Source organism: Zonotrichia albicollis, chromosome 9 (assembly GCF_047830755.1).
Source record: "Zonotrichia albicollis isolate bZonAlb1 chromosome 9, bZonAlb1.hap1, whole genome shotgun sequence".
NCBI lineage: Eukaryota > Metazoa > Chordata > Aves > Passeriformes > Passerellidae > Zonotrichia > Zonotrichia albicollis.
Genome location: NC_133827.1, coordinates 31,867,000 through 31,892,352, shown reverse-complemented (window position 1 = coordinate 31,892,352; position 25,353 = coordinate 31,867,000). Strand labels below are relative to the sequence as shown.

The following is a 25,353-nucleotide window of genomic DNA, read 5'->3' as shown; positions in this document are numbered from 1 at the left end:
CCAGGAGTACCCTGTTGTAACACTGGCTCTACAATCAAATTACTTCATTGACTTCAGCCAGCAAGAAATTTTTCCTCATTTATATCCACGCAAATGAGAGGAAAATCAGGTCCCTTGTTTATAACAGGTTCATTAGAAGAGCAAAAGAATGTGACTCAGGCAATTAGGTCTTAATACTGGAGAACTTAATAAATTATAGCCTGGACACAAACGTAGCTCATCTTTATGTTCTTAAAATGAAAGCTAATGCATGTTAGGATTTGAGCAAGATTGTACAGGAAACTCAGCATATGGCTCTGGGTTGAAGAATTTTAATGGACACATAAACATGATCATTCTTGTTTTGTGCGGTGCTTTTTATGCTACTTTTCCTGTTCAGTTTCATTACACACTTCATGTAATTTTGATGGTAAGAGTCTGAAGACAGAGAATAAAAATCACCTTAAAGCAATTAGCATGTGGGAACAGCTGTGTTAGGGAACCTTCAAGAATTCTTCAGTGCTAGTGTTACTTGTTGGATAATACATCAGCCAGATGGCAGGGTAAGAAAATGAGACCAAATATATTTCTTATTGCAGTTGCAGGTTTTAATAACCTTAATTGGAAAGAAGGATGGACTAAGGTTTAACGGTCTAGGCTGAAACTTGAGGCATCTGGTCCAATTCTCAATCTGACCTTGGCTTTCAGGATACATACCAGCCCATTACTTAGGCCCATTATATTTTAAGATGCTGGGGCATTCTTACACTAAATTTTGTAGAGCCTAATTCATCATACAGCATGTCCCCATGCTGGTTGCTGAGATACCCAGGCTTTCACACACATGGATCCATCAGCAGTCCTGGGCCGAGCAATTGCTTAATCACAAAGTGTGGGGTAATTCCCAACTTTCCTAGCAGCTTCCTTAAAGCTTATAGGCTGAGGTCTCTGGAGCAGGTTTGGGGGCCTTGGAGTGGGGTTTCCATGTTCCTGTCTGACATCCTTCTTTTTGCCACAACCTTTTTGGCCAATTGTAATGCAAACACTGGTGACAGTTCTGGTAGGGGAGACAGGAAGGGACTTTGCTTAGCTGCCACTCCTGGAATGGAGGCTGTAACTTCATGGCATTAACTGTTCCAAAGGAGATTACCTATAGTCAGATATTGGTACTAAACTTTTTCTCAGTGATGCTTCTTTTTTATCCTTTTTTTGAATTAATAAATATGTGGTTTAGTTTGATGTTTCTCCAATGCTAAAGACCTTTGCTTCCTCAGAAATGTGAAGGGAATAATCTCCTTTTATTTTCAATTGGATTAAATTCAGCAGGGAGCTTGGGAACCCATCTTCTCTGCAGCATTGTCTCTTATCAGAAAATGGCTTAATCGTAAAAGACATCACGTACCTCAGCTTCATGCTTTGCACTGACTCAGGCTGGATCCTGTTACAAGGTGGAGAGTGAGGAGAGTTTCTTTGACTAATAGATTCTTTGCTTAATCTTGTTCTTTCTTATTTACTTTGCTCTTCCTGTTCACTTATTTCCTAGGACTGTGGTGGCCTCCTGTCTGAAGGGGACAATCAGGGCTGTTACCCTCTGGATGGGCACATCCTCTGCAAGACCTGCAACTCTGCTCGGATCCAGGCTCTGACTGCCAAGGCCAGCACTGATCTCTGAGTATCAACTGTGACCCTCCCCAGGATGCCCATTGGGAGATATTGCACAAGCTTTGCATGATTTCTTTCCAGCCTAGGGTCTGAATCTCTGTTATTGAAAAAAAGAAAAAAAAAAAAAAGAAAAAAAAAGTAAAACTGGAAGGTCTTGGAACAAGAGGGCAGTTTGAGAGCCCATGTTCAGACAACCCATGACAGGCACCTAATTTAGACACAACTGTCCAGGAGGGCAGTGATGTGAGTGAGTCAGAGCAGCTGCTCTGTGTGCAGCTGATGGAGTTAAGGGTCACAGCGCCTAAGTTATCTGCCTGTATAAAGAGGTCTGAACATGGTCCTTACTATGCTTTGATTCCTGTTTCTTAAGAAGTACATGAAGGTAGAGGGTGAAAGATGGCTGAGGTAGTTATTTCTCCCAAGTTATTTTGAGAACCTGAGCAGCTCTCATTGAAGTCATGGGGCTTCAATGTCTGCTGATGACTTTAATAGGATCTGTGTCACCAGCAGAAGTAGCTCCACTGTCCTAGAAGGTGTGAGAGCAGAGCCAGCATTAACACAAACAGTGCAACTGCAGCTGTTCTGCAGCTGAGTGTAGGTGTGATCTTGTATCCTTGGGACACAGATCGGTCATTTCTTAGGCCCTTGCTTGTCTCCATTCCCTTCCAGTTCAATAGTGTTTTTCTTTTACTCATGAAAGTCTATTTAGCTATTGCATAAATTTATTCAGTAGTGATGCTTCCAATTCACAATGTATGAGCAATCACAAAAGATGTGAGCTTGCACACACTACACACACAATACACAATATACACAACATGCTTTTGATTTACCAGAGGCATAAGCCAGTCATGTCCCTTGAGAAGATATTTAAGGGATGTGGGGCTGGAAACACATTTCTGAAATCCCAGTGGTTAAAAAAAGATTAAAATGACTACATAGAACTGCAGTACAAAGTGATGCTCAAAAAAATCTTACACCACTCTCTCATAGAGCCCATTCTAAGGGGGCCACTGGCAGTGTTGGTCTCTGGGTAGACATTCAAGCAATAAAGTCTTTTTCCATCTCCTGTTATTGCAGTGGGAGGATTTTCCTTCAACAGTAACAGGGATTGAATCAGGCTTTGGGATGATACACATTTCTCTGATGTTAAAACATGTGATTTGTATTTTTCAATTTAAAAAATCAGGTCTTGTTTCAACAACAGCAAAAAAATCATCATAAATACATGTTCAGTTTTCATCCTAAGAAAGCTAAAGAGGGTATTAAACCCTGCACTATGCCATTCCAGAAAACAGGCAATTTTTTTCCTCTTCCATTTTCATCCCAGCCACTTTTAACTTGCCTCTGTGAAATCCATGGCAGTAGAGTGCTGGGCTAGCAGCAGCATTTTCATCTTCAGTCCAGAATCAATATATATCCCAAGGTAAATAAAACCTGGGCACAGATAATCCTTTTCTTTCACATGATCATGGGTTTAGGGTTTCTTTGGGTTTTTAGTTTGGTTAATTAAAAACAAATCAAAAAATTAGAAATCCATGGCATTCTGAGCAGCTATAATAGTCTTGTTCATGAAACCCATAATAACTAAGGTGCAAATTACATAGTGAGGGAGTAATTTTCATATCACTGAATTGACATTAATATCTTATTTGCAGATGTAATCAAGGAAAATACCTTTCTTTGCACTTAAATTAAGAAGCAGAACTGAAACAGTCGCAGACTGATTGACCATAAAAATGACAAAATGTAACTTTTCAAGGGTAACTTTTCAGATCTTTTTTTTCAAGCATCCCAATGAAAAACTGTAAGAATGTGGTGCTTTCCTCTTTGTATCAGGCTTCTGTTATAGAGAATAATTATATCCACTAATGCTGAAAAGTTAGATGAGCTGAACTGATAGGAAACAAAGGAAAATTTGTGATGTGATACTGCAGCTCCTGCATATGGTGCATTTCTTTTCAGTTTAGCACTAACCTTTCTGGAAGAGCACTGTGATATTCAGTAGCTTCAGCTGTCTGTGGTAAATTCAAATACAGAAATACCAGCCTGAAACCTCCATTCCTTACATGGTTTATATGTTGGCAAACTTCACCAGTGTCAGGGAAGTTTCCCAAAATTCACAGCTTGAAATGAATCCTTCTTTGTAGAAGGGTGGCATCATTGAGCAGAAGTCTTCCTTCACCACCATAGGGGCTGTGCTGAAGCAGTTTGACTTTTTATACTGGATTTTTATACTGGATTTCTACCCTGGCCTGCAAGTATGTTACTGCCTCAGACATAAACAGATTTTTTGCACCCTGGCTCCCACCAGGTTCCACCTGGGCTCCTGCTCCCTGAACCGTGGCATGTAAGGTCTTTCTGAGCTCGCTTCTTGACACACAGTCTGCACCACCACCAGTCCAAAAAATCTTGCAAATACTGAGCAAATCTAGTTTGAACTAACCCTACAAAAACTGGGGAGGTCAGTGCTGGGATGCAAGCACAGGTGGTAAATGTGATGCATTTGGGTGCAGAATGAGCCATTCATCAGGCAGAAAACGTAGCTCTGATCTTCCTTACTCTTGTGAGTGTTAAGTCAAGGGGTTGATGAGACTCTCAAGCTGCTGTGCCTTCCGGCAGAATGCGGCCTAGACTAAGGACTCGAGTTCAGAGCCTTTGGGCTTTTTATGGCCCTGCCATAGGCTGGACTGGAGCAAGTCATATGGCTCCTTGTCTTCTGCCCTCTGCATGAGAGAGCTTCTTTGCAGTTTCCCAGAGACATTATGGGGGATTAAACTAGTCACAGACTAGCACAAACTAGTGATTTCTGGAGCTCTATTTTCTCTTTCCAGAAAAGTTTGCTGGTATGTAGGCCTGGGATTCCAGCCCATTGCAATGCATGCAGCCAGCCAGGAGATCCAGCTCTGAATCCTCTCTGTTATGAGAGTGCTGTGGTGAGTTGGGCTGGCATGCAGGGAGGTGAGAGCCAAACTTTTCAAGCATTAAATACTTCATGGATGAAATATGATTGACAAAGATTGAACAGTGTTGATGTTTGAGGTGCTGTGGCTGGTTTCTAGACCTGACACATCTGTGCAAAGGTACTATGATGGGGTTTTTTTCATCCCTAGACACCAAAGCCATCTGCCTCTTGGAAGGAGGGAGTGTCTAAAACCCTCTTCTTTATTCTGTGTGGTTTTGTTTTCCAAAATTGCTATAAATAATTTGAAAGATATTGTATCACAGAGGCTCTCATCACCCACATGTATATGGAAATCTCCCTGCTGATGCTTCAGGATTTAATAAGAAATGCTGGTGGGATTTATCTCAATTGCACTGCAATTAAGAACCACTGGGATATGGCTTCATCACAATATTTATCACATACTTATATTATATCATGTTTATCTGTTCCAAAGGAGTCTTTTTGCCAAAGAGACATTGCTTTTCTCAAGTTGGACCTTCCTAGCCGTGACAAAAATTCACATCATCTGTGGCTCTGGTAATGTCCAAACTGTTCCTTTCAGAAAGAATTGGAAGATCACCCCAACATTACTGTTCAAGTCTGCAGTTTCTGCTTATGCTGCTTTGTCTTTGTCTAGCGTTTGTTGGCAAGTCAGGCCTGATCCCATGATTTCTGTGGCCAGACAGGGCCCAGGATCAGGTTCTAATTTAGCAAAATATTTATGTCCCTGGGGTTTGTTTAAAGGCAGACTTAAAGCCATTGCGTGCTGTGACATAAGCCATTAATACCAGACTGGTTCTTTATCCCCTGATCATACAGGTTTGATCTGGGTAGGATGTGGGCAGTTAAATTTCTATCAAATTATCCAGAAGACAGGAAATGGCTCCTGTGTCACCCTCATGCCAACTGCAGGAGAACACCACATCTGATCAAATGTAACATTTGCATGACAGGAGGTTGAGTTGTTAAAAGATGAGTGCTTTGTGTTGGGTGGTTGTGGCATCTTCCATATGTCACAAGTAGCCCTACAGCCAGATTTACTGTATCTTTGAGCAATGGCTTTAAAACTCTCTACTTAAACTTTCTCCAGGAGATTGGGTTGCCTTGGTTACAGCCCAGTCCTTAAGCACATCCCCAAGGCTAACACTAGTATTTTGTGAATGTGATGGTTTTATTGTCACATATTTTATTCATTGAACATTGCTTTTAAAAACAGAAATCCACACCAATTCTTTAGCCTATCAGATAACACACTTTTAATTTTGGATTTGGGAGAGGTGTTAATATTTTAATTCTTAGATTTTTATCATGACTGCAAAACACTTGAGTAATGACTTAATCATAGAGGTGTGGGAGTACCAAAGTGTTTGACACTCTACATAATAGTGTTCATCCTGATAGCAGGAGTGAGGTTTTAACAAAACACAGGCCTTAAGTTGACTTTCTGCCTATCAGCAAATGTGCCTGAGAAGAATGAAAAAAAAAGTGTCTTTAAAGAAATGGTGGTTGTTAAAGAGAATATGCAACAAGTCTGAAATCTCTTTGGACCTGTTATGGCTGCTGCCTGGCTTAGGTCTGATAAATGCTGGTTCCTTTTGATTTTGGGAAAGTCTGGAAGGCAGGGGATAACAGGACCCAAGAGAAGGTTCTTGGGAAAAATCCCATGTCAAGGATAAATATTGGACACCTGGTGCTTGAGCTGAGTGGTGGCTGGCTGGTGGCTGATGGTGTCTGGTTCCTGCAGTGAGGTCACAGTGGTGATTTGCTGTTTGTTCAGCAGCCTGGGTGGACAACACCTCACACAGGTTCAGTGCTGCAAGCTGGGGCTCCTGGAGAGGGGTGCTGAACCATCCCACTGTGGTGAAATTCCCATGAGAAAACACCAGCGATGGTAACTGAGGGTTTGTTGTGGAAGGAGGGCAGGAACTGCTCCATAACCTAGAGGTTAATAAAATACAGACCAAGAGAGCTGTGAGAACACTATTTCCAGTTAGAGCTGGTTGCAATTTTTACACTAAATTACGTGATAGAAGAAGGGCAAGTTTTTAATGAGAAGTTCTCTCTTTTTGCAATGTTACCCACAACATTTTTGGGAGTTGTTTTTGCTGTTATGATTAAAATTATACTGAATTTTTATCTAAATAAATTTCAGAATTGTTAACAAATATTTTTATTTTTCAAAGACCCATGTCTTCTTTCACAGTTGTTTGTAATTCCTGGGTTTCTTCTGCTGGTAAATTAAAGTTTCTGTTACAATTTTGAAAACTTTTTTTGGATAAAAATTCTTCCTAAAACCAAGCAAATGTTCTTGGTAAATGGTTCAGTATTGGACCTGGTGAAATTAAAAAAAAAGCTTTGAAACTTTTTATGAGATTTTTTTTCCTATTTTTAACTAGTTTTGCTAATTTTGAAGTCACTGTTTCCTTTGTTAGAACAATCCAAGTAATGTGACTCTTAAAAATAACAGTGTTACTTCTGTTGGATTCATTTTTCTTATCTGTCTTAAAGCCATGGAGTGGCTGCCTATAGGGTCTGCCAGTGTCTTTTTCTGTGGCAGCTGCAATTTTCTTCTTTGTACTTGGGGTCTTTTTCTGTTTGGCTTTTCCCCTGAAATTACTGAAGAATATAGGCACATTATGGCAACTGCCATGAAAATCAAGAGATACTGATTGAATTTAATCTCCTTTCTGGGCTTGGGAATGGCATTTTCCCTTCAATATTTCTAGAAATATTACCTGTCTCCCTCAGCATTTCAAGTTTGAAGTTGCAACAGTTGGTTGCCCAGCTGGCATTTGGAGCCTGAGAGAGAACAGACTTTAGACATGTGAAATTATAACATTCATCCAGCATCTGAAAATCTACGAAAAAAAGCACAGCCTCAGTAAGTTTCCTGGAGGACACTGAGGAGCAGCTCTCACTTCAGCCTGGAAATTTTCTGCTGTGGTCTCAAAAAAGCTAAGTTGCACCCTTGCAGAGCAGTCTGGCATACACACACATGTCAGGTGTTTGTGGGGCTGTAACTGAGCAGAAATCCAGGCTGCAGTATTGGCTGTTGCTACTTAGAGTGCACTGGGCTTCACTCCTGACTACATGTCCCTGGTCCCTTTGGCTTCGTGTAACGTGTGGAAGCACTGGGTTTATCACGGGTAGCAAGAGCATCCAGTTAAAACTTTCTTCTTTTTTTTTTTTTTAATTTTGCTATTTGTCCAGTATTGTTATCCTACTTAGATGTTTTAGAAAATGAGGAAGGAAACAGAAGCCCCAGTGGTGGCATTACCTTTACATTTCCAGGGGTTAGAGTCCCTCCCCAGGAACATCACACTCGGGGTGCCTCTGCCTCCCCTTGTCCACAAGCCTCTCTTACTCACTTTTTCCATGTCCTCAATGTGCACTCGTCTTTGCAGTAAAGATGGTTTCTTACTTACTTCACCGAGGTATTGTGAGTCTTAGCTAGTAGTTGGAAAAACTTGTTCAGATCTTTAATCAAGTAGTTTCGTGCATCCTTAGTATCAGTGGCCTGCCATATGGATATCAAAGAAAATTGTTATAATTATTGCTTTTAAAATGATTATGAAATTGTGCCTTACTTTTTCAGTCATATTTAACCATGTAATTTAGAACCACATGATTGCAGGGATTTACCATGAAGAAATATGTTTGAAGGATAGTTTGTTTTTTAAATATTTTTTTCCTCAAAAATGATTTTATTAGCTTTTCCTCTTTTATTTTTTTCCTCCAGTTATATTCCTTTAATATGTTTGTGTAAAAGGGCAGCCAGAATTTGCATTCGTGAGAGACAGAAGATTTTATTTGGTCTTGTATGTAGAGCTTTCATTTTCTTTTATGTTCCTTCAGGAAAATTCCTCTCTCCCCAATTACTCATACTGAGATGTCTTTAAATGCAGGCTGACCAGTAAGGGTTTTTTGTTGCTGTTTAATTTAGTGTGTGGTTTGCTTTGTGGTTGTGGTTTTTATTTTAATTAACCAGATATTGGGTGCTGGGGAAGCATTGCACATTAATGCAGAACCTTAATGCTAATTTTCACAGAAAAGACAAAATTAGAGTCTTTCCCTGTCTCCAGTGCAGTTTTGTTACTGCTCTGTGTACAACACTAATATTAAGCCAGACTGTAAAGGCTAAATACTCAGAATGACCTACTTCCATTCACCAGCAAGAATCCTTTGTCAGCTGACTCCTGTTTGTTTGTTCATTTTTAAATGTCGGATTACAGAACGAGCATCTACTAAAGATGAAAGAAAACAGTGTTTTCATGTGCAGGAAATTTGGGGTTGCAGCAACAGAACATTTTCTTTGTGAATTTGGATGTCATGGTGTTTTAAGCTCCTGCCTGGAGCCTAAATCAATTTGGCCTCTCATCCAGTTCATCTAACTGGTGCTCCTAAAAGGCTGCAGCCCTGCAAAAGCTCATGCAGCATTTTTGGCTGCCTTCCCTTGCTCCCATTTGGTACATATTTGCACAATTTAACTGAGCTTTTCTTTCTGCTGAAGGTCAGATGCAAGCGATACGAAACACTAAACTTTATAAACAAGCAAAACCATTTCAACCACAGCATTTTGGACTAGAATGAATTTTTAGGTGGCGCACTGTCTGCTGGCCCTTGGAGGGGGGATCCTGAGACTGCATTGGACTGGAACAAGAGGCAAAGCCACAAGCCTTGTTTTTTTTAATAAACTACTTACTGTAATCCAGCTACACAGTTTCAGCCTCACACTTCAGAAGAAGCTTCCAGTAGCTATGCACGTACAGGCACTTTCTCTCTTGCAGAAAGTGAAACTTTCCCAACCAGAGTAAATTTAACCTATTGCATAAGATGCTGGAAGTTGGTTGTTTTTTTATTTTCCTTGGGAGTCTCACTGTAACCTCTGTGTGCAGAGGATGAATAGCTTTTCTTTTTCCCCCTCTTTATTTTTTTTTTTTCTGACAAGATTAGATGCTGCATATTGATGAGCTAGCATTTCAAAGGTCCGTGGGGCTTTGGAACATATTAAGAATCTCTGAAGTTTAATATTCACCATGTTTTAAATATTCAGAAGGAAAAATCTGTATAAAATGGCTTTTGATAAATACATTCTAGGGATTCTTTCTTTCTCTCTTACACAAGCATTGTGGGGATTGTGGCTGTGCCAGTTTTGTTCCAAAGTCTTTTTCTTCAGCGTTTCAGGATCATTTTGATCCTATTTGTATGCCCAGTACCAGTCCTGAAGTCTGTTACGGTTTCTACTGGGACTGTAAGGCAGGCAGGTGGATGTGACCAAGAAAAAGACTCAGCTGAGCATTGGATCTTCTGAATACCTGCATGGGGGCTCCTCCTGATGACAGCTGGGCACATCCAGCCCTTTTCTGTGCCTGCTTCTTGTGATAGGGTTGGGATCAGCCCAGTGGTCATGCCCAGATGAGACCTTTCTGCAAGGGTGCTCTATACCAGTGGGGTTTTGAGACTGGGAAGGGCAAAATCCTGGCTGCAGGAGGAAAGCAAAATGTCATTTGATGGGTCTCAGATCTCACAGGGCATTCTCCCCTTCCTTGGAAGTCTCTTTGGTGAGAATCTCAGCAATAAAAAAGTGCCTTTAGGAGAAGTCCTCCCCTGGGCATGCTCTGTTTCTCATGCTCTTGAAAATCTTATTCAAGCTTTAGATGAGGAGGATGAGTTGCTGGCTGCAAAGGAGCAGCTGTTTTGCTGTATTATCAACACATGTGCCATGGTACATGCCAGGGTGTTGCAGGACAGTGCTTTGGTCCCTCTCACACCCAGCCTTGACTTTGTCACACCAGTCCCTGTCGAATCAGTGCCTGGTGTTTGTTCTCAGGACCGCTCTGGCTCAGGCCAAGGGCACCTCGTGCCTCTATGCAAAAGGTGGTGCTTTCAGGTTTTACCTTACAAATAATGCAGCCCTTTCAAACTCACCTTTCTTCTCTTATGTATTCTTGACAGAAGTAGGATTTTAAATATTTCATAGCATTCTTCTTTCTTCTTCCTTTTTGCCAGATGACTTGAAAACATTGTCAGATTACGATCTGGGAGGGATCAGGATCAGTTTCCTTTCCTTCTTGAGTGCATGGTGTAGGTTTGCAATGAGGGTTTTGTCCTTTTTTCTTTTTTTCTTTTTTTCTTTTTTTTTTTTTTTTTTTTGGTTAGTCGTATAGAACAGATGCCTTCATTTTATGCAGAGAAAGATTGTCTATGATCAGAGCTAATCCAGGATGGCAGGATTGGACCCCCACAGTGAAAGCTAGAAAAGTGATTGCAAAAGTATTCTGTTTCTCCTTTATTAATTGCACAGGAAGTTTCCACCAAAGGCTCATGTAGCCCAGCTGGCCTATGTAATAAGTAGCAGGGCCTGTAATTACAGTCTGTCTTCTGATCCTATCTGTGCTCTGACTTTCTAGGCACTGCAGTTCTATTTACATCTGCCCCTCTGTCACCATTCTAAATTTTTGATTGGTCACTAAGGGAAGGAGAGCACCAGCCATGAGCCGTGAGAGGTGCAGTGAGTATAAACGAGGGAGTCTCCTCCCTCTCAGGTATCCACCTGATTTGGGACGCAGAGCACGAGGAACAGGAAGATTTCACCAGCCATGCGGCAGAGGAAGTGGGCTGCCTGCCAACTGGGTATCTTTCAAGACCTCAGAGTTCTTTATAGTACTGGAAATTTGAACCTTTTACAGGTCTTAATTAGTGTTCTCTCCTGTGAGATAGTTCATTCAGCATTTCATTGCTCGGAGCTGATCCTAAAGGATTTGACCTTTTTTCTCTGTAAAATTCAAGGTTTTATGGTTGCAAAGAGATCCTTCCCCATATGGCATGAGGAGGGAGATGGCTGTTGGCATCGAGCAGAAAGCTGTGCTACAAATCCTGGTATCAATGTGCAAAGCAAGAGTAACTTGAGTGGGAGGGGGAAGGCAGTGATTTACACGTGGTTCAGCACCAGGTTCCCTTGGTCTGAGCACCAGCCAGCACAGCCTCAAGCTCCCTGGGGTGTCAGTTCTGAGACCTGCAGGAGAATAATGGGCTCCTCATGGGAATGTTTGGTGCTGGTCACTTTGCAGCAATCTCTTGTCTCTTTGGAAACATGCACTAAACTTTGGGTAAAGCTACAGAATGGTGCCCCCCAGACTCTTCCTCAAGGCAGACTCCCAGTGTTATGTTTGATCAAGAGGAATGAAAGCCATTAGGCAAATACAGCACTCTGCAATAAAACCCATTAACAATCTACTATGGATACTTTTAATGTCCATTAAACTGTTAAACAAATTGTCCCTTTTCGACAGCCTGCACTATTATTTCATTATTTTTACCTGACTTCTGTTTAAAAAATACCCCTCAATTATTTTTTTTTGTAACTCTGCTTCTAAGAAAGTTGATGCTTTAAAGGAAAAAAAAAAAACTTAGTTTCAAACATGGGTTTTTCAGGCTTCTAAATTAATAATTTCTACACCTGACCCAGTTCCTGCAGCTGCCAAAAAAGAAAAGAGAAAGCTATTTAAATTTCTCATAGAACCATTTATCTCTTAAAATATGCCAAGGCAATTTGAGGTGGGGGTGGAGACTCAGCTATTTATCTCAGCAGCTTGATTTTTCTCTTTATGTTTCTAACTGTCAGGGGGAAAAAACCGGTAGGAAGCTATTCTTGGGCTATTATTGATGTATTGTGTTGCCATTATGCAGGATGTCTGCTTTGCTATATACGGAAGGACATTAATAATAGCCATCTCCCCTGCCCCCACCCTCGGTTCCTCTTTGGGAAGATATGGTTTAACTGGAGCATCTGCTGTGTTCAAATTGCTGCTCCTTCCTCCCCTTCCCCCAGTTCATTCCCAAACTAGTTTTAGGAACCAGGGCTAAAGGAATAAGGATACATTATTTTTGCCATTTTTCTGCCTACTTCTGTGGTTGCTCCAGGCAAATAATTTCCATGCCCTGTACCTGTCTGCCCTTTTCCTTCCCATGTATTGCCCCTGCTTTCATTTCAAGTTCATCAATGCAAAGAAAAAAAACCTTTCTTGCTCTCTTTTTCTCACAAAGGCTGGCTGGCAGAACAGGCTCAGCCACAGACCTCTGATTTGTTATTACCCAGCATTTCATATCCACAAACATCAGTTTCATTATTTCCTATTAGTAGGAAAATGTATTCCTGTTCCCATCCCTCCTAGCCCAGGCTTAAAACATTGTTATGAGACTTTAAAGGGTCTGTCTGCTTGTTTAAAGACTTGGATGGTTGTTTTATTTTTGGAAGCAGAGTGTACAGTGAACAGGAATAGTTTGATGTTTAAAAAATAGCCCCAGTTCAGCATTCCCCTGAAGTGCGGGAAGTCCTGTCTCCGCAGGGCTGTGCCAGCAGCGTGACAGCCCAGAGAGCAAAGCCAGCTTGAAAAGGAAAAAGAACTGGCCTGCCCCACTTCATCTGTGAGAAGAGAGAGGTGAAAATAATAACGTGGCAAGAAAATAAAGGGCAGAATTGCTCTGATTTTTTATTTTAATGGCTGTTCCTATGTCTCCTGCTGATTTTGTTCCATAGTAGCTTTGCTTATTCAGCATTTTTTATAATCAAGACCATGTGCTTTTTCAAGGTATCATTATTTTTACTTTTCATTTGTTGAGTTGTAGTCTTGCCCTGGTCCCCATAGGATGTGGAGCCACTTTGGCTTGGGCACTGAATGAAAACAGTAGCTCCGTCTAGGAGTGCTTACCTAGAATTTGGAACCAGCAAATGCAATAAGAATATTTTCCAGTCTGATATAGAGAAGTTTTCAGAATAGGAATCCTACATGGCAGGAATGCCTTCACTGGGGGAAATGCATACATTTCAAAATGAAAGGGAGATGGTCAATTCAATGTAGTTTCTTGTTGCTTTTCTGATCTTCTTTGGTGGCATACAAGGAGAAAAATGACACCCTCTGTTCCCTAAACTAAGCCAGAGCCCAGCATCTCCTCTGCAAACATTTGCTCCAGCTCCAGCTTTCCACACTGCTGCAGCATGGGAGTGAGGAAGGCCTGCTAAGGGAGCAAGGTCAGCCTCATCCTCTCCACAGCCAGTGCTGCTCCCCATGGTGACTCTGCGTCCAGCCTGGGGCTTGATCCTACCTTCCCAGTGAGAGTGTTTGCCAGAATCAGCTGTTTTCTCTTTGCCATTAGCTATGGGATTGTGTGCAATGATGAGGATTTGCAGGGAGGGAGGAGAAGATCCTGTTCCAATTAGGCTGCCTTTGTGCTAATGTTTCATTCAGGGCTGCATGAGATAAGAGCAGTTTGCACTGAAATGCACAGCCGGAGGTTGTAGTTTGAGTTTCAACTGTGTTGAGATGGTACCCATTGAAAATCCAAACTGGAGCTCTTTTTTGCATCTGCCAGTGCTTTACTGACAGCTCTGTGTGGGCTGGAAACCCATTTCAGTTTTGCAAATGGGCATTTTGTGCCTTGTCCCTCAAGTCTGATCTAGTTCTTTGCTTTATCCACCTAAAAAGGAATATTTCTAATGTGCCTGAGTAGCTAAGCTCCTGACAAGCATCTCAGCAGAACAACCAGCAAGGTGACAAGTAGGCTATTGATAGAGCTGCCTTTACAAAAAGTAAGTAAAGTATTCCACTTGCTTCACTATGTGCCTTTTCAGAGACCTGCTGTGCTCCTTTATGGATGGTAGAGAGACGGGAACTAGGAGGGTGATGGAGAAGAGAAGCAAGAGGCTAATGCTGAGCATCTGTTCTCCATGGGGATAAGCAAAGCAAAAATCCCATTAGTGCAGCTTGTCTTGCTTTGTACACCTTGTTGTCTGGTGGGCAACTGTTCTGTAGCAGAGGTACTTGGGTATATCTCCTCAAACATCTCTTCCTGATCAGAACTCAAGGGTTATTCATATTTGAACAATTTATTCCCTTAATAATGTCTCTTATAAAATCTAAATCATTCATTTTTTATATAATGCTAGAAGAGAGAAAATCTGAAGGTGAACCAAAGTTTGATAGGTGCTACTGTATTGAAAAGGTTGGTATGCTCTCATTTTCAATCCTCAAAATAATGTTTAAGCAAAATTTTCCCTGCTGTGATCAGACAGGAAATGCCAGGTGTATTGGAAATGCAGAGAAGGGAAAGATTTGATGTTTTGATGCTCTGAACTGCACCACTGTGACCTGCTCTACTGTCTCTTTGGAGAGTGAGAACTGAGGTATGGGCAGAGCCAAGTAATGGCTGGACTTTTCTCTTATAGTCTTGCTAGAAAGGATCTGCCTTGGTGAGACATCAGCTTCCTTGGTGGGCCTATACTTTTCCATGCCACAGCTTGTGCTTTAGACAGTCAGAGAGCCTGGAAAGCAGCTCCAGTGCCTTCCCTCTAGTTAGTCAGATGAGAGACCCTGAGTACTAATTCTGCATTTATTGAAGTCACTTTCCAGAAGGGAGCAAACAGCAGAGGTTTGTCGTGTTTCAGAGCCCAGTCTCTCACACTGGCTTCACCTGTGTGCAGATACAAGGGGGTCTGAACCACACATAGGTCATTCCAGAAGGATTCCTCTTGGCTACATGGAGAACCCCCTAAAGGCTGGGAGAATGATTCAGGCCTTTCAGACTGCAAGGAGGAAGTGCCCCCAGGAATGTATTTGCCTATGTAGCTGCTATGCCTTGGCCTGTCCCTGCCAGTTGCAGACCTGTGGGCTCCGAGGGCTCACCGGGAATGATCTGTACTGGATGTGCTGTAGTTCACAGTGGTTTCAGGTGGTGCTTCAGCTTCAGGGTGGTTGTTGGTTTAGCCCATGAGATGGAGAAGGTTCTGTGTTGTTGCCTTTGTTGCAGTTGGGAGGCAGTGTGACTGGCCACTCTCCTCCCTGTCCAGTGTCAGCAGACAGGCTCTCAGTGGTGTGGGCAGCATCTTCCTTTTAAATGTGAATCACTAGCCTAGGGATCTGGGCAGGGGGAGGCACAAGGAAGCACTTTCTGTATGAGGAATGCTTCTGCTGCATACCCTATGCCCTTGCATCCTAATGAAGTAACATTACTTGAGTTTTTAGGAGTGGTCTCCTGTCTGTCAGAGCTTGGGCGTATCAGAGTTTTACACCTTGCTGAGCAAAAGCACTACCCAAGACTGTGGGAGGCCTAATCCTGCTGCCATTGGAATTTTCCCGATTCCTGTGACTTGCTGAGTGCACCTCCTGTGAGCTGCTGAGTAGCCTCCCTTGTCACTGAACCCATCAGGCCACTTGTCTCCCTCACTGACTCCTTCCATAGGGCTTTGAGGGCACTCAGGAAATGCAATCAGCACCTTACAGGATCGATCTGCTAAGCAATAAATGAAGTTTTTTCTCTGGTAACTGTGTGCATGAATTGAAAAATCATTTATTCCAATTTTGTTCTGAGGACAGATGCAGCATATACACATTTTCTATATTTATAAATATATATAGATATATATATTTTGTTCTCAGCTAGTTACCTCTTCTAAACTGCAATTTTCAGAGCAACCGGCATATATTTTTTATTCAACACATAAAATGACTTTTTACAGTAAGAGAATGAAAGCTGTTTTAAGCATGTGTTTTCTGTATTTTTATTATGCATTATCCAATTATATTGAGATGTATTTTCCTCTTTGCTCTGCTCTTTCAGTTGTTATCCTTTTTATCAGTTATGCTTTTCAAATGTTTTGTAAGGGAAAATAAATATGCAAAATCGCCAGATGCCTTTTTTCTTTGCAGAAGAAGTATCACAAATGCTTTTTATTACAGTTTACCAATCCAATAAACTTCTTATAAATTTCATTTTTGTTTGCTAGCGTGTGAAATTATTTTTTCAAGTTGAATGGTATTTACTTTCTTCAAGCCTCCACCTGCAATTATGCTTTATATCCTTCACCTTTTTCTCTTTTAGGTTCAAAATTTCATTGTGTGGCTCCTGAGCATAGTTCAAGAGTCTGTTTTACTGTTGAGTGAAGTAAGGATACAAAAGTGTCCCAAGAGGCTCACCCCTGTCATACTGACCATGTCTTGATGAATTTTGCACTGTTCCTAAAATTGTGTGCTTTTGCAGTAGAGAGCACTCCATCCCTAACCCGTGCGGTAATCTGCAGAGTTGGGTTGTATGGGAAGGTGTCCACAAATGTTCTCAAATTTGTGTTATGATGGTATGACAGCAGAACCAGAGACCTTGCTCTGCAGCTGAATGGAGGAACATTATTCAAACTGTTACGGGCAGAATAGAAAGAAGTGTGGTTAGCAAAGCCTATCTCTTCTAGAAACTTGTTTTCTAGGATATCATTATGGTAAATAATCAGGATTGTTCCCATCTGCCTGGGAAATATCACTGGTCCCCACACAGGCTGAGCTCCACCTCTCCATCCAGAGAACCTGGTGCAGCACTGAATGCTCTCCCTGACAGAAATGCTTCATGTGGTGGGGAGTCCAGTGTATCCCGGTAAGCATTTGCACAGATACATGCTAAATATCTGCACCCTGCTTATAAAGCCTTTGTTTATCTCCCCTTTCTGTCTATGAACCTTTTTATAAAAGCCCTTTTCTCTTAGAAATCTCCTGCACAGTGTGCTGCACAGAGCATCTTCAAGATGGGATTAATTTCCATGAACTTTAGCAGCCTGCAAGACAGATATGTTGTCTAAGGTGGCCCTCCTCTCAGTGGAGAAGCTGCATCTTTTCTTTAGGTAAGCACCTGAGACAGGCTTGTTTTGTGCCTTTAAGGGTTAAACGAGATGAATATTGTCCTCGCTATTAGCAGAAGTGGTTATCATAAAAAGAATTTTTGAGAGTTATAGAAAGATCTCAATCCACACAATACAGCTAAACCCATTCCTTCCATGTCATTCCCAAGAAATCTTTATCTAGTGTGACCTTGAAAACATGGCACATGGAGATCCCACAACCTCCCCTGGCAGTCCTCTCCATGGCAGTGTTGTCTTCACCCTTAAACCGTCTCTCCTGCTGTCCAGACCAAATATTCTTGGCTGTAAATTAAATCCCATCCTTACTTTCCCACCACCAGGGAAAATGAAGGACTTCTTTAGTAGGTTATGTATTGTCAAGGGATGCTTTGTCAGCCATGGAAGGAGTCTCAGGCAGCAGCCTTCCTCCCAGCTCCTCCTCCCCTTCCCAGGGGACCTTAGGAAGGGCCTGTGTTCTCCCTCAGGAAAGGACAAACTGCAGCTTGTTCCTCCAGGACACGGGAGGCTGACAGGCTTTGTCTTGGCAGTAAAGGGAGTGTGATGGTGTGGGCTTTCAAGTCTATTCAAACTGCTGTATAGTTTTCCAAACTCGATATTATTACTTCCTTTATAGCACAAGGTACTTTTTCCTAAACTTGTTACAATGGAAAAGTTCCAGGGATACGTTGTCCACACACAAATCAAAATGCATTAGCAGGCCAGGGGCCAGAGGCGAGGGCCAAGGGTGGGGGAGCTATTAATTCCATAGTTTGGCACTGCTTTTTTTGCAATCAAAGGCTACCAGAATCCTTTGAAGACAATGGAAGCTTTGGGAGTGAATTGTATCTAAAATCCAGGTGCCAATGGGAGCTGTCCCAGGACGAAGGGAGGATGAAGGCAGAGGAGACCGTTTGGCTCTATTGGTGACATCCCTGGTCAAATGAAAAGCAGTTGTACCCCTGTGTTCTGGTGCAATTGCTGTCTCCAGCTGTGGCTACTGGAGATTTAGCCACCTGGCTTTGAAGAAAGGTGGGTCTGGAATGTTTATCCTGATTTTTATCTAGGCTAACCTCCTGTATTACTTCTGTGTCAAAAAGGGAGTTTTATTTTGCTTTCTAGTCAATTTTGACTAGATTTCAGAGGCTTTCTGAGCTTCTTTAGGGGTTTTCAAAGCAGAAAATAAAATTGGAAGGCTGATAAATCTATCCCTAGTGCTGGTCTTAGCAGACAGTATTGGTGTTCTGGGAAGGGCTTGGAATAACAGTTTGGAAAGGAAAAGCCCAATGCAAGAGAGCAGCAGGGCTCCCTCTGTGAGAGATGGACTTCCAAAGGGCCATTCCTCCAACAAAGCTTTGGCAGGTTCTTCATGGCAGGGTGAACTGCTTTCTGGAGAGGCTTCTCTCATGCCATTAACTATCAAGAGACTCTGAATGATCAGACCAGACCTCTTCCTTTCAGACAACCGAAATGGAGAAGATGAATGGACAAGTGAGTGAGCCCTCTCACTGCTCCATTCCCCCCAAAATACAAGTGGCTGCACCACACAGCACCACCACGGTGGGGAAAAGGGGGAAGGTTTGGGTAGGGCTGTCAGGAGAATTGCTGCTACTGTCAGTGTCACATGTCACAACCTGCCAGGGTCCTGCAAAACAAAGTGCCTCCACTCCAATGATGCCAAGGAGTTCATTCCAAGGAGCTCCTGTGAGGAAGACTGGGAGCTCTTTGTCTCTGGTCTGCCCAACAAGGCAGTCCTGGTAATGGTGAGTCAAAGGGGGTGAAGCTGAGAGTTTTTGGGAGCTATGTTTTATGGATGCTGAACCCACTGAAAATACACAAGGTCAGCCCTGGAGCAGAGCAGAGACACAGGAACTGCTTTCCAAGTGTTAACCACCTCCAGTGCGGTGTTACCAGGAGGTAACCACCAGGAGTTACACAGGACACTGTTTTCCATGAGGTAAGGAAAAATAAATAAACCCAAATCATTGCATAGCACAATGGTCTGCTTTTTTATCTTGCCATATTGTTGGTGTTGGACTGAATCTGCTGTCTTAAAGTATAAATATAAAGACGCTGCTAAATCATCACTATTTCAGCAACTAATTAAGGGGTAATGCTGGTGGTGCAGCCGTATATGAGGCAATAAACGGCTTTGGCGGCTGATTAAACGCTGGCACTGAGGCATTTAATTACAGCAAAAGCCAATTACCATGTGCACATTCCGACACCACGGACATTACTCCTGTTCTGTGACGGAACAAGGAGAGGCAATAAACCATGCTATAGAGACATATAGCACAGGACCCTCCAGCTTTGCCAAAACTGCCACCCTTCCTCTCCAGTGGCTCTGGGATGAGGTCTTTGTCTCCATATGGAAGGCTCAACACAAAGTCCCAGAGTAAAAATGCTTTTTAATTTACAGGACTCATTTGGGATCTAGAAACAGAGCCAAATATTGCACATCCTCTCTGCACTAAGGCACATTTGACCATTTGTAGAGCCTTATATTCCCACACTCAGGTAACAGGTGCATTTAAAGCCCCACCTGAGTGTATTTACCATGGGCAAGTCAGTGACACTGAAGGAAAAGGTCATGTGTAATCTTTTTTTCCTTCAGTTATGGCATTGCAGAAAGCATAACCAGTTGCAAAACTCCACATGCCATTCTTCAGTTAATTGATTTAAAAGCTGGAGTCTGATTTTAACAGGCTTTCAGCTCTTGCACCATCCATTTGACTTAACCAGCTCAGCACCTCTTCAAATTAAGCCCTCACTACTCTCTTTAACCAGTAGTGAATTATTCCTTTTAAAGGAGTTTCCTAGAGAAATTCTCTCTTAGAAAATCCTTGGCAAGAAACCTTAGCCAGCCTTGGCATGCAAACCTGCCTCACGCTGGCATTAACAAGCCTCTTATTTAAATGTTGATGAGCTCTTTGCTGCCAGTTAGCAACGGGAAATGCAGTCTGTGTGTTAAATGAGAGCTGGGAATGACTTCCAAATACCAAAATGTTTGTTAAACTCGCAGCCCACCTCTTCCCTCCTTGGGAGTGGGAAGCTTCCCAGCAAATTGGCCCCATTTTGCACAGAAACTGCCAGGGAGGATCAGACAACGCATCCCTCTGGTTCTGTGGCCCATGTGGGATCAGTACCAGGAGCACAGCTTCCCAGGGCACCCTGTGTACCCCTGGTGTGGCCATCTGCCCCAGGGGACCCTTCCCTGACCCCGTTAATTAGATATATTCTCAGCCATTCAAGACAGGCTCTCCCTGCCATGGTGCTCATTTGGGTTAAGTGATTGCTTTTAACCTCTCTCAATACACAGGGGGCTGATGGCTGTTCCTGTGCTGACAGTTGAAGAATTGCCCCCACCAAAACCTTTCTGGACCCCTTTGGTTCTCTGCAGCGCTTTATAGAAATGCATTCCACAAGCTGATTGTGATATTATGTTTATTGATGCATCATTTCAGCTAGATAGGTGCCCCCTAAAATTCAGCCAGAGACCCCAAGAGCAAGTTCTGTTTTCTTGCCATCCCATGGAGACCAAACACCTTGTTGCCTCTAAATGAGGGATATCATTTGTGATGGGGGCTCTTCTGTCCTTCTGGAACTCTTCCCTTTCATGGTGAGTCAAAGGATGAGATTCAAATACTAAATGCCAGGCAAGGGAGTCTCCCTGTATCCTTGTGTTACCTTTGCTGCCTTCTGAAATCAACATGTTCCCCAGCCAGGGAACGTGTAAATTCTTTTGGCTACCACTCTCTTTTGGATGGATCCCAACTGTGCATATATACAATGGTCAGTTTCCTCGGTGTTTGAATGAACCAGAAAGGCTTTGTCTGCTATGGATGGGTGCTTTCAATCCCATTTATGGTACATTATATCAGCCTGAAATAGCATCTGTGAGGTCCTTCAGCTGAACCACCATCAGATTTACAGCCACCGCAGAGCAGTTAGCAGGCTGGCTCCAGAGAGCTATGAGCACTAACCATACTCTCCTGAAATATTTGCTTTCTCTGCAAAGCTGACCTGAGGAAGAATCTGTTGTTCATTTGAAGATCTCAGTTTGTTCATTTATTCAGAGAACATCTTCACTCTAGAATGGAGAGATGAGCTTCAGAGCTGAGAGCCAAACCCATGAATCTTGTTATTGCAGAGCTGGTGACACCTGTACAGACAGGGAGCTTCCCATGGTATATCCACACATCTGCAAGGTAAAACATGGGGAATTGGAGTTTTTTGCTCATCGTGGGATGAGCAAGGCAGCTCAATCTTCCTCTCAAACCTCTGCCCAGAGTATGCCCAGGACCTCATTTGAAACTTGGCAAAGAGAGCAGCAAATGCATGCACAGGCAAGTTCTCAGAGCTCAGTCTTTGTGCTTCTTTGAAGAGCACTTAAAGCACCTTGGCAAGACTGCAACAGCAGGGCCAAGATAGGATGCACCAAAAATCTACCTCAGGAGCCTATTCCTTGGTCACTTCCAATCTGTTGCTTACCTGTGCTCTAATGCAGGCCAAACTCAGGAGTTATCCCAACTACAGCCCTCACTGGAAACATCTGGGGAAAGACTGGTTTTTCTCAGTTGCCCTGGGGAAATTCAGGAAGCCAGCCGAGACTGGGGAGGTTTTGCTTGATGCTGTACAGACATGGCCAGTGACAGCCTATGCCTCAGATGCTCCCTGTCTAAGCAGGCAGGACACATGAAGAGCAGGCAGTGCTGCCAACTCATGCTGCCAGTGCCCTGTGTTTATGTGAAATTCTTGGCTTTCATTTAAAATAATAATAATCATAATAAAAAAATCTGACCTGCTTAGTTGGAAATATGATCCGTAAAGAGTCAGAAACCACAAGGCCACTCAAAAAGGCACATAATTCATACATACATGCTTATAGCTCTGGACTTTTAAGCCAAAATCATGGTGTTTGGAGGCCCAAATCAAGACTTATGAATTCCTAGAAGCTGACAGTACCAAGTGGGGAAAGGGCAAAATTAGCCCATGGTAAAAAAGAAGAATTGCCAAAGGTATGACGGCAGGTCAGTGGGAGAGCCAAGACTCCTGCCACCTCCTCCTCGCCTCATGGAAATTAAGACTCCTTAAACCAATCCTGACTATTTTAGTCTTGTGTTTCCATTTTCCTTTTGATGCTCTTATTTTCAGCAACACATAGATCTTGCAGCCTCCTGCTGTTCCCCATAGGATGTTACTCCATCTCTGGGGCTCACAGCCATGGTACTGTGTGCTGATGGCAGCTGCGGGAGTTTGCAATAGCATAACATTTGCATGCTATGAATATGCAGTTCTGAGCATGGCCCAGTTCTCCATGCAGCCAAACTGTGCATGTTTGCCAGGGACAGCAACATCCTGCATGTGTCTAGGTCCCAGGAGACACCTGTTCCTGGAATCTTGGGCGGCATTTCTGTGTACATTTAGCTGTTTATAATCACAAACACCTGGATAACCAGCTTCATGTTCAGTACCCTGGGAAATCTGGGTTTGCTTTTAATCCCAGCAGAAATCAGGGTCCTCCTGGCTGAGCAGCAATCATCCCTACCTGAGCTTTTTCCAGGATCTGATTTCTGCCTGCGAGCAAAGCACAGAAACCTCCTGGCACACAGCACAGCCCTGGCCAAGGGCACAGCCTGCCAGTGGCTCCTCTCCCTGTCACACTGACTTCTAATTTCTGTTTACACCAGCACAATGTCAAACATCACAGCAGCAGCTCTGGCGGAAGGTGAATCTGTTAGAACAGAGGTGTCGCTTCCTCTGCTGAGGCCTCTCTAATAACGCCAAGATGCTTTTCTAACTAATTAATTACAGGGCTTTGGCTGAGTTGCTTTAATGACTCCCATCTTCCTGCTGCTGCTCTGCAATCAGCAGTACTTGCAGTGCTGTGCAGAGCAACACTGATGCCATCAGAGCAGACGAATGAGCGATATGAGGCAGGGGGGCTGGTCTTTTAAGCCAGATGTACTCTGAGATGCTTGATTTTCTGCTCCCTGATGTACTTTCTTGGACATGAGGACAAAGATGTGGTAAGCAGGAAGCTCTAGCAGGCCTTTAACCCTGAACAGGATTGCTGTCTCTAGGGAAGCGCTTATGCAAAGTGTAAATAGTTCTCACCTTCTCATTAAAAAGCCATAAAATCTCAAGATCCAGCTTGCATGTGCATCCAATTGACTTGGTGGATCAGAAAACATTGAAACTGCAGTCTGGAAACTCTGCTCCTGGACCTCGAATATGGAGATTGGCTGTAGATGGAATGGCCTGCTCAGAGCCAGTGCTCCAGCCCACCTATGATTTATGCTCTGGTAGCACAGAGTTGTAGTGCATGGCCTCCCCTGTTTGTACAAATCACAAACGTGGGTCCAAATACTTTTAGAGTCGGGAGACAAAGATTGTGGCATAAGTTGACCAGGCTACACCAGAGATGTTGCATTATAGCATGACTGTGTGCAGGTGCTGCTGCCACTCACTGCTCACCTCATTCATCACCTCCCCATGCTGCAGGAGCAGCCCCCTGCCCCAGGCTTGCCCAGCACCTCCCTGCAGTGGTGATGGCAATTCCTCACCTCAAATAATATGGTAAGCAGAGTAGGAAATGAAAGGCAGCAAGGGAAGGCAGCTGGGAGAGCAGCAAGTGTGCACAAAGGCAGCAATCTCAGGACTCAGCTCCTGGATGCCTGTGGGTCACTGCAGAGCAAGGTGTCAGGAGGAGTCTGAAGGCGCATTTCTGTCCTGCCAAGCCCATTCCAGGAGTATGCACAAAGAAATATTAAAGTATTTTTCTGAGATGTGTGGGATGGACTAGGTACATTAAAAGAAATTTGGGGTTGTTTTTTCCCTAGATTTCTTTTTTATTATTTTTCAGTTCTTCTAAACGTCTGTATAGGTATTCCCATTTCAGTCTCTGGGTCATGAGCCAAACAGAGGTGATGAGATGAAGTTCTGTGAGCTCTCTAATTAACAGATGGTCCCTTGAGCAGCAGAAGTGATCAAGCCTGCTTTCCTATGGATCTATGCCATATGTGGATTCTTTTCTAAGAAGGAGGGAATTCTTTCTCCAGTCTTTTGCTTACAAAAGGCCTTATTGAGGTAATTTACTTTGACAAAACACTTGCTGGAATCTAGTATGTCTAAGATTTTTCCACTCCCTTTCTTCCCCTACAGTCTGAGGGAGTGAAATTGATGAGGGAGTCCTGGAATTATCAGAGGATGAGAAAGATGGATGGTAAGCATAAGCTGGCAAACAGATGAAAGCAGATGCCATAATGTATAATAAAAAACCTCTTATGAGGGAGTGTGTGTATATCTGAAAGGAAATAAATTAAGGTTAGAGACCCATTCTCCATGATTTCTTCCTGGGGCTCCTAAAACCTCAAATAAGTGACACACTGGTCTCCAGCATACCAGCTCACCAGCTGAACCTGCAGCACATGGTGCAGCTCTTCCAAATCCATTCCTTTAGCCAAATCTCCAAAGAGTCCCCCCTTTGCCACAGCTTCTATGCCAAGTATAAATTCAAACGCAAAGCGCTGTGACCTTGCTCTCAGTGTAATTGAAAAATATTAGCAGTGCCTTTGTACTGGCTTGAAGCTTTTGTGCTGAATTTGCATCTAATAAGAAGGGACCTTTCAAGGAGCAAATAAATAAATAAATGGAGGAAACCTTCTCTTTGAGCTAATTTTAGGCACATCCATGCTGACAGCTGCTCTTCCCTGATATATCTCAGCCACATCCTGGAGCGGCCAGGGGGACTAAGCTCTGTTCATGCCACTGCAGCTGAGAAAAGGCCTTTGTTTATTTTGTTTTTAAGGGACTGATGGTAGCTGGCTTTCCAGAGTGCCCCTTCATCCTGGTTTCCGTTATGACCCAGGTGGGAACAAGGGATCATGGCACTTGTATGGACATCCAAGCCCTACACAAGGCAACAAGGGCTGGCAATTGCTGGGCACGAGGCATGAGGCCAAGGTCTGCCCTTGGTGGCCTTTTCTCCTGTTGCTGACTGGGGAAGAAGTCCCAGGGCACCAAGAAAGGAGGCCTGGAGATATCCCAAACATCCAGTGAACCAGTTCTGGGGGTCAGCCTGGGGGACAGAGCCCCTGGGAGG

General features: G+C 43.1%; 1 protein-coding gene across 16 annotated transcripts in view; it reads left to right on the top strand.

Annotated features, from left to right (window-relative positions):
- LPP (LIM domain containing preferred translocation partner in lipoma) overlaps window positions 1–16,356 on the top strand; it is a 332,629-nt gene extending 316,273 nt beyond the window's left edge. For all 16 annotated transcript variants that reach the window (XM_074547227.1, XM_074547223.1, XM_074547233.1 and 13 more), the window contains one exon: window positions 1,523–16,356. In XM_074547227.1, coding sequence (XP_074403328.1) covers window positions 1,523–1,651 — 129 coding nt within the window. In that variant the 3' untranslated portion in view covers window positions 1,652–16,356. The remainder of the gene's footprint in view (window positions 1–1,522) is intronic.
- The last annotated feature ends 8,997 nt before the right edge of the window (window positions 16,357–25,353 follow it).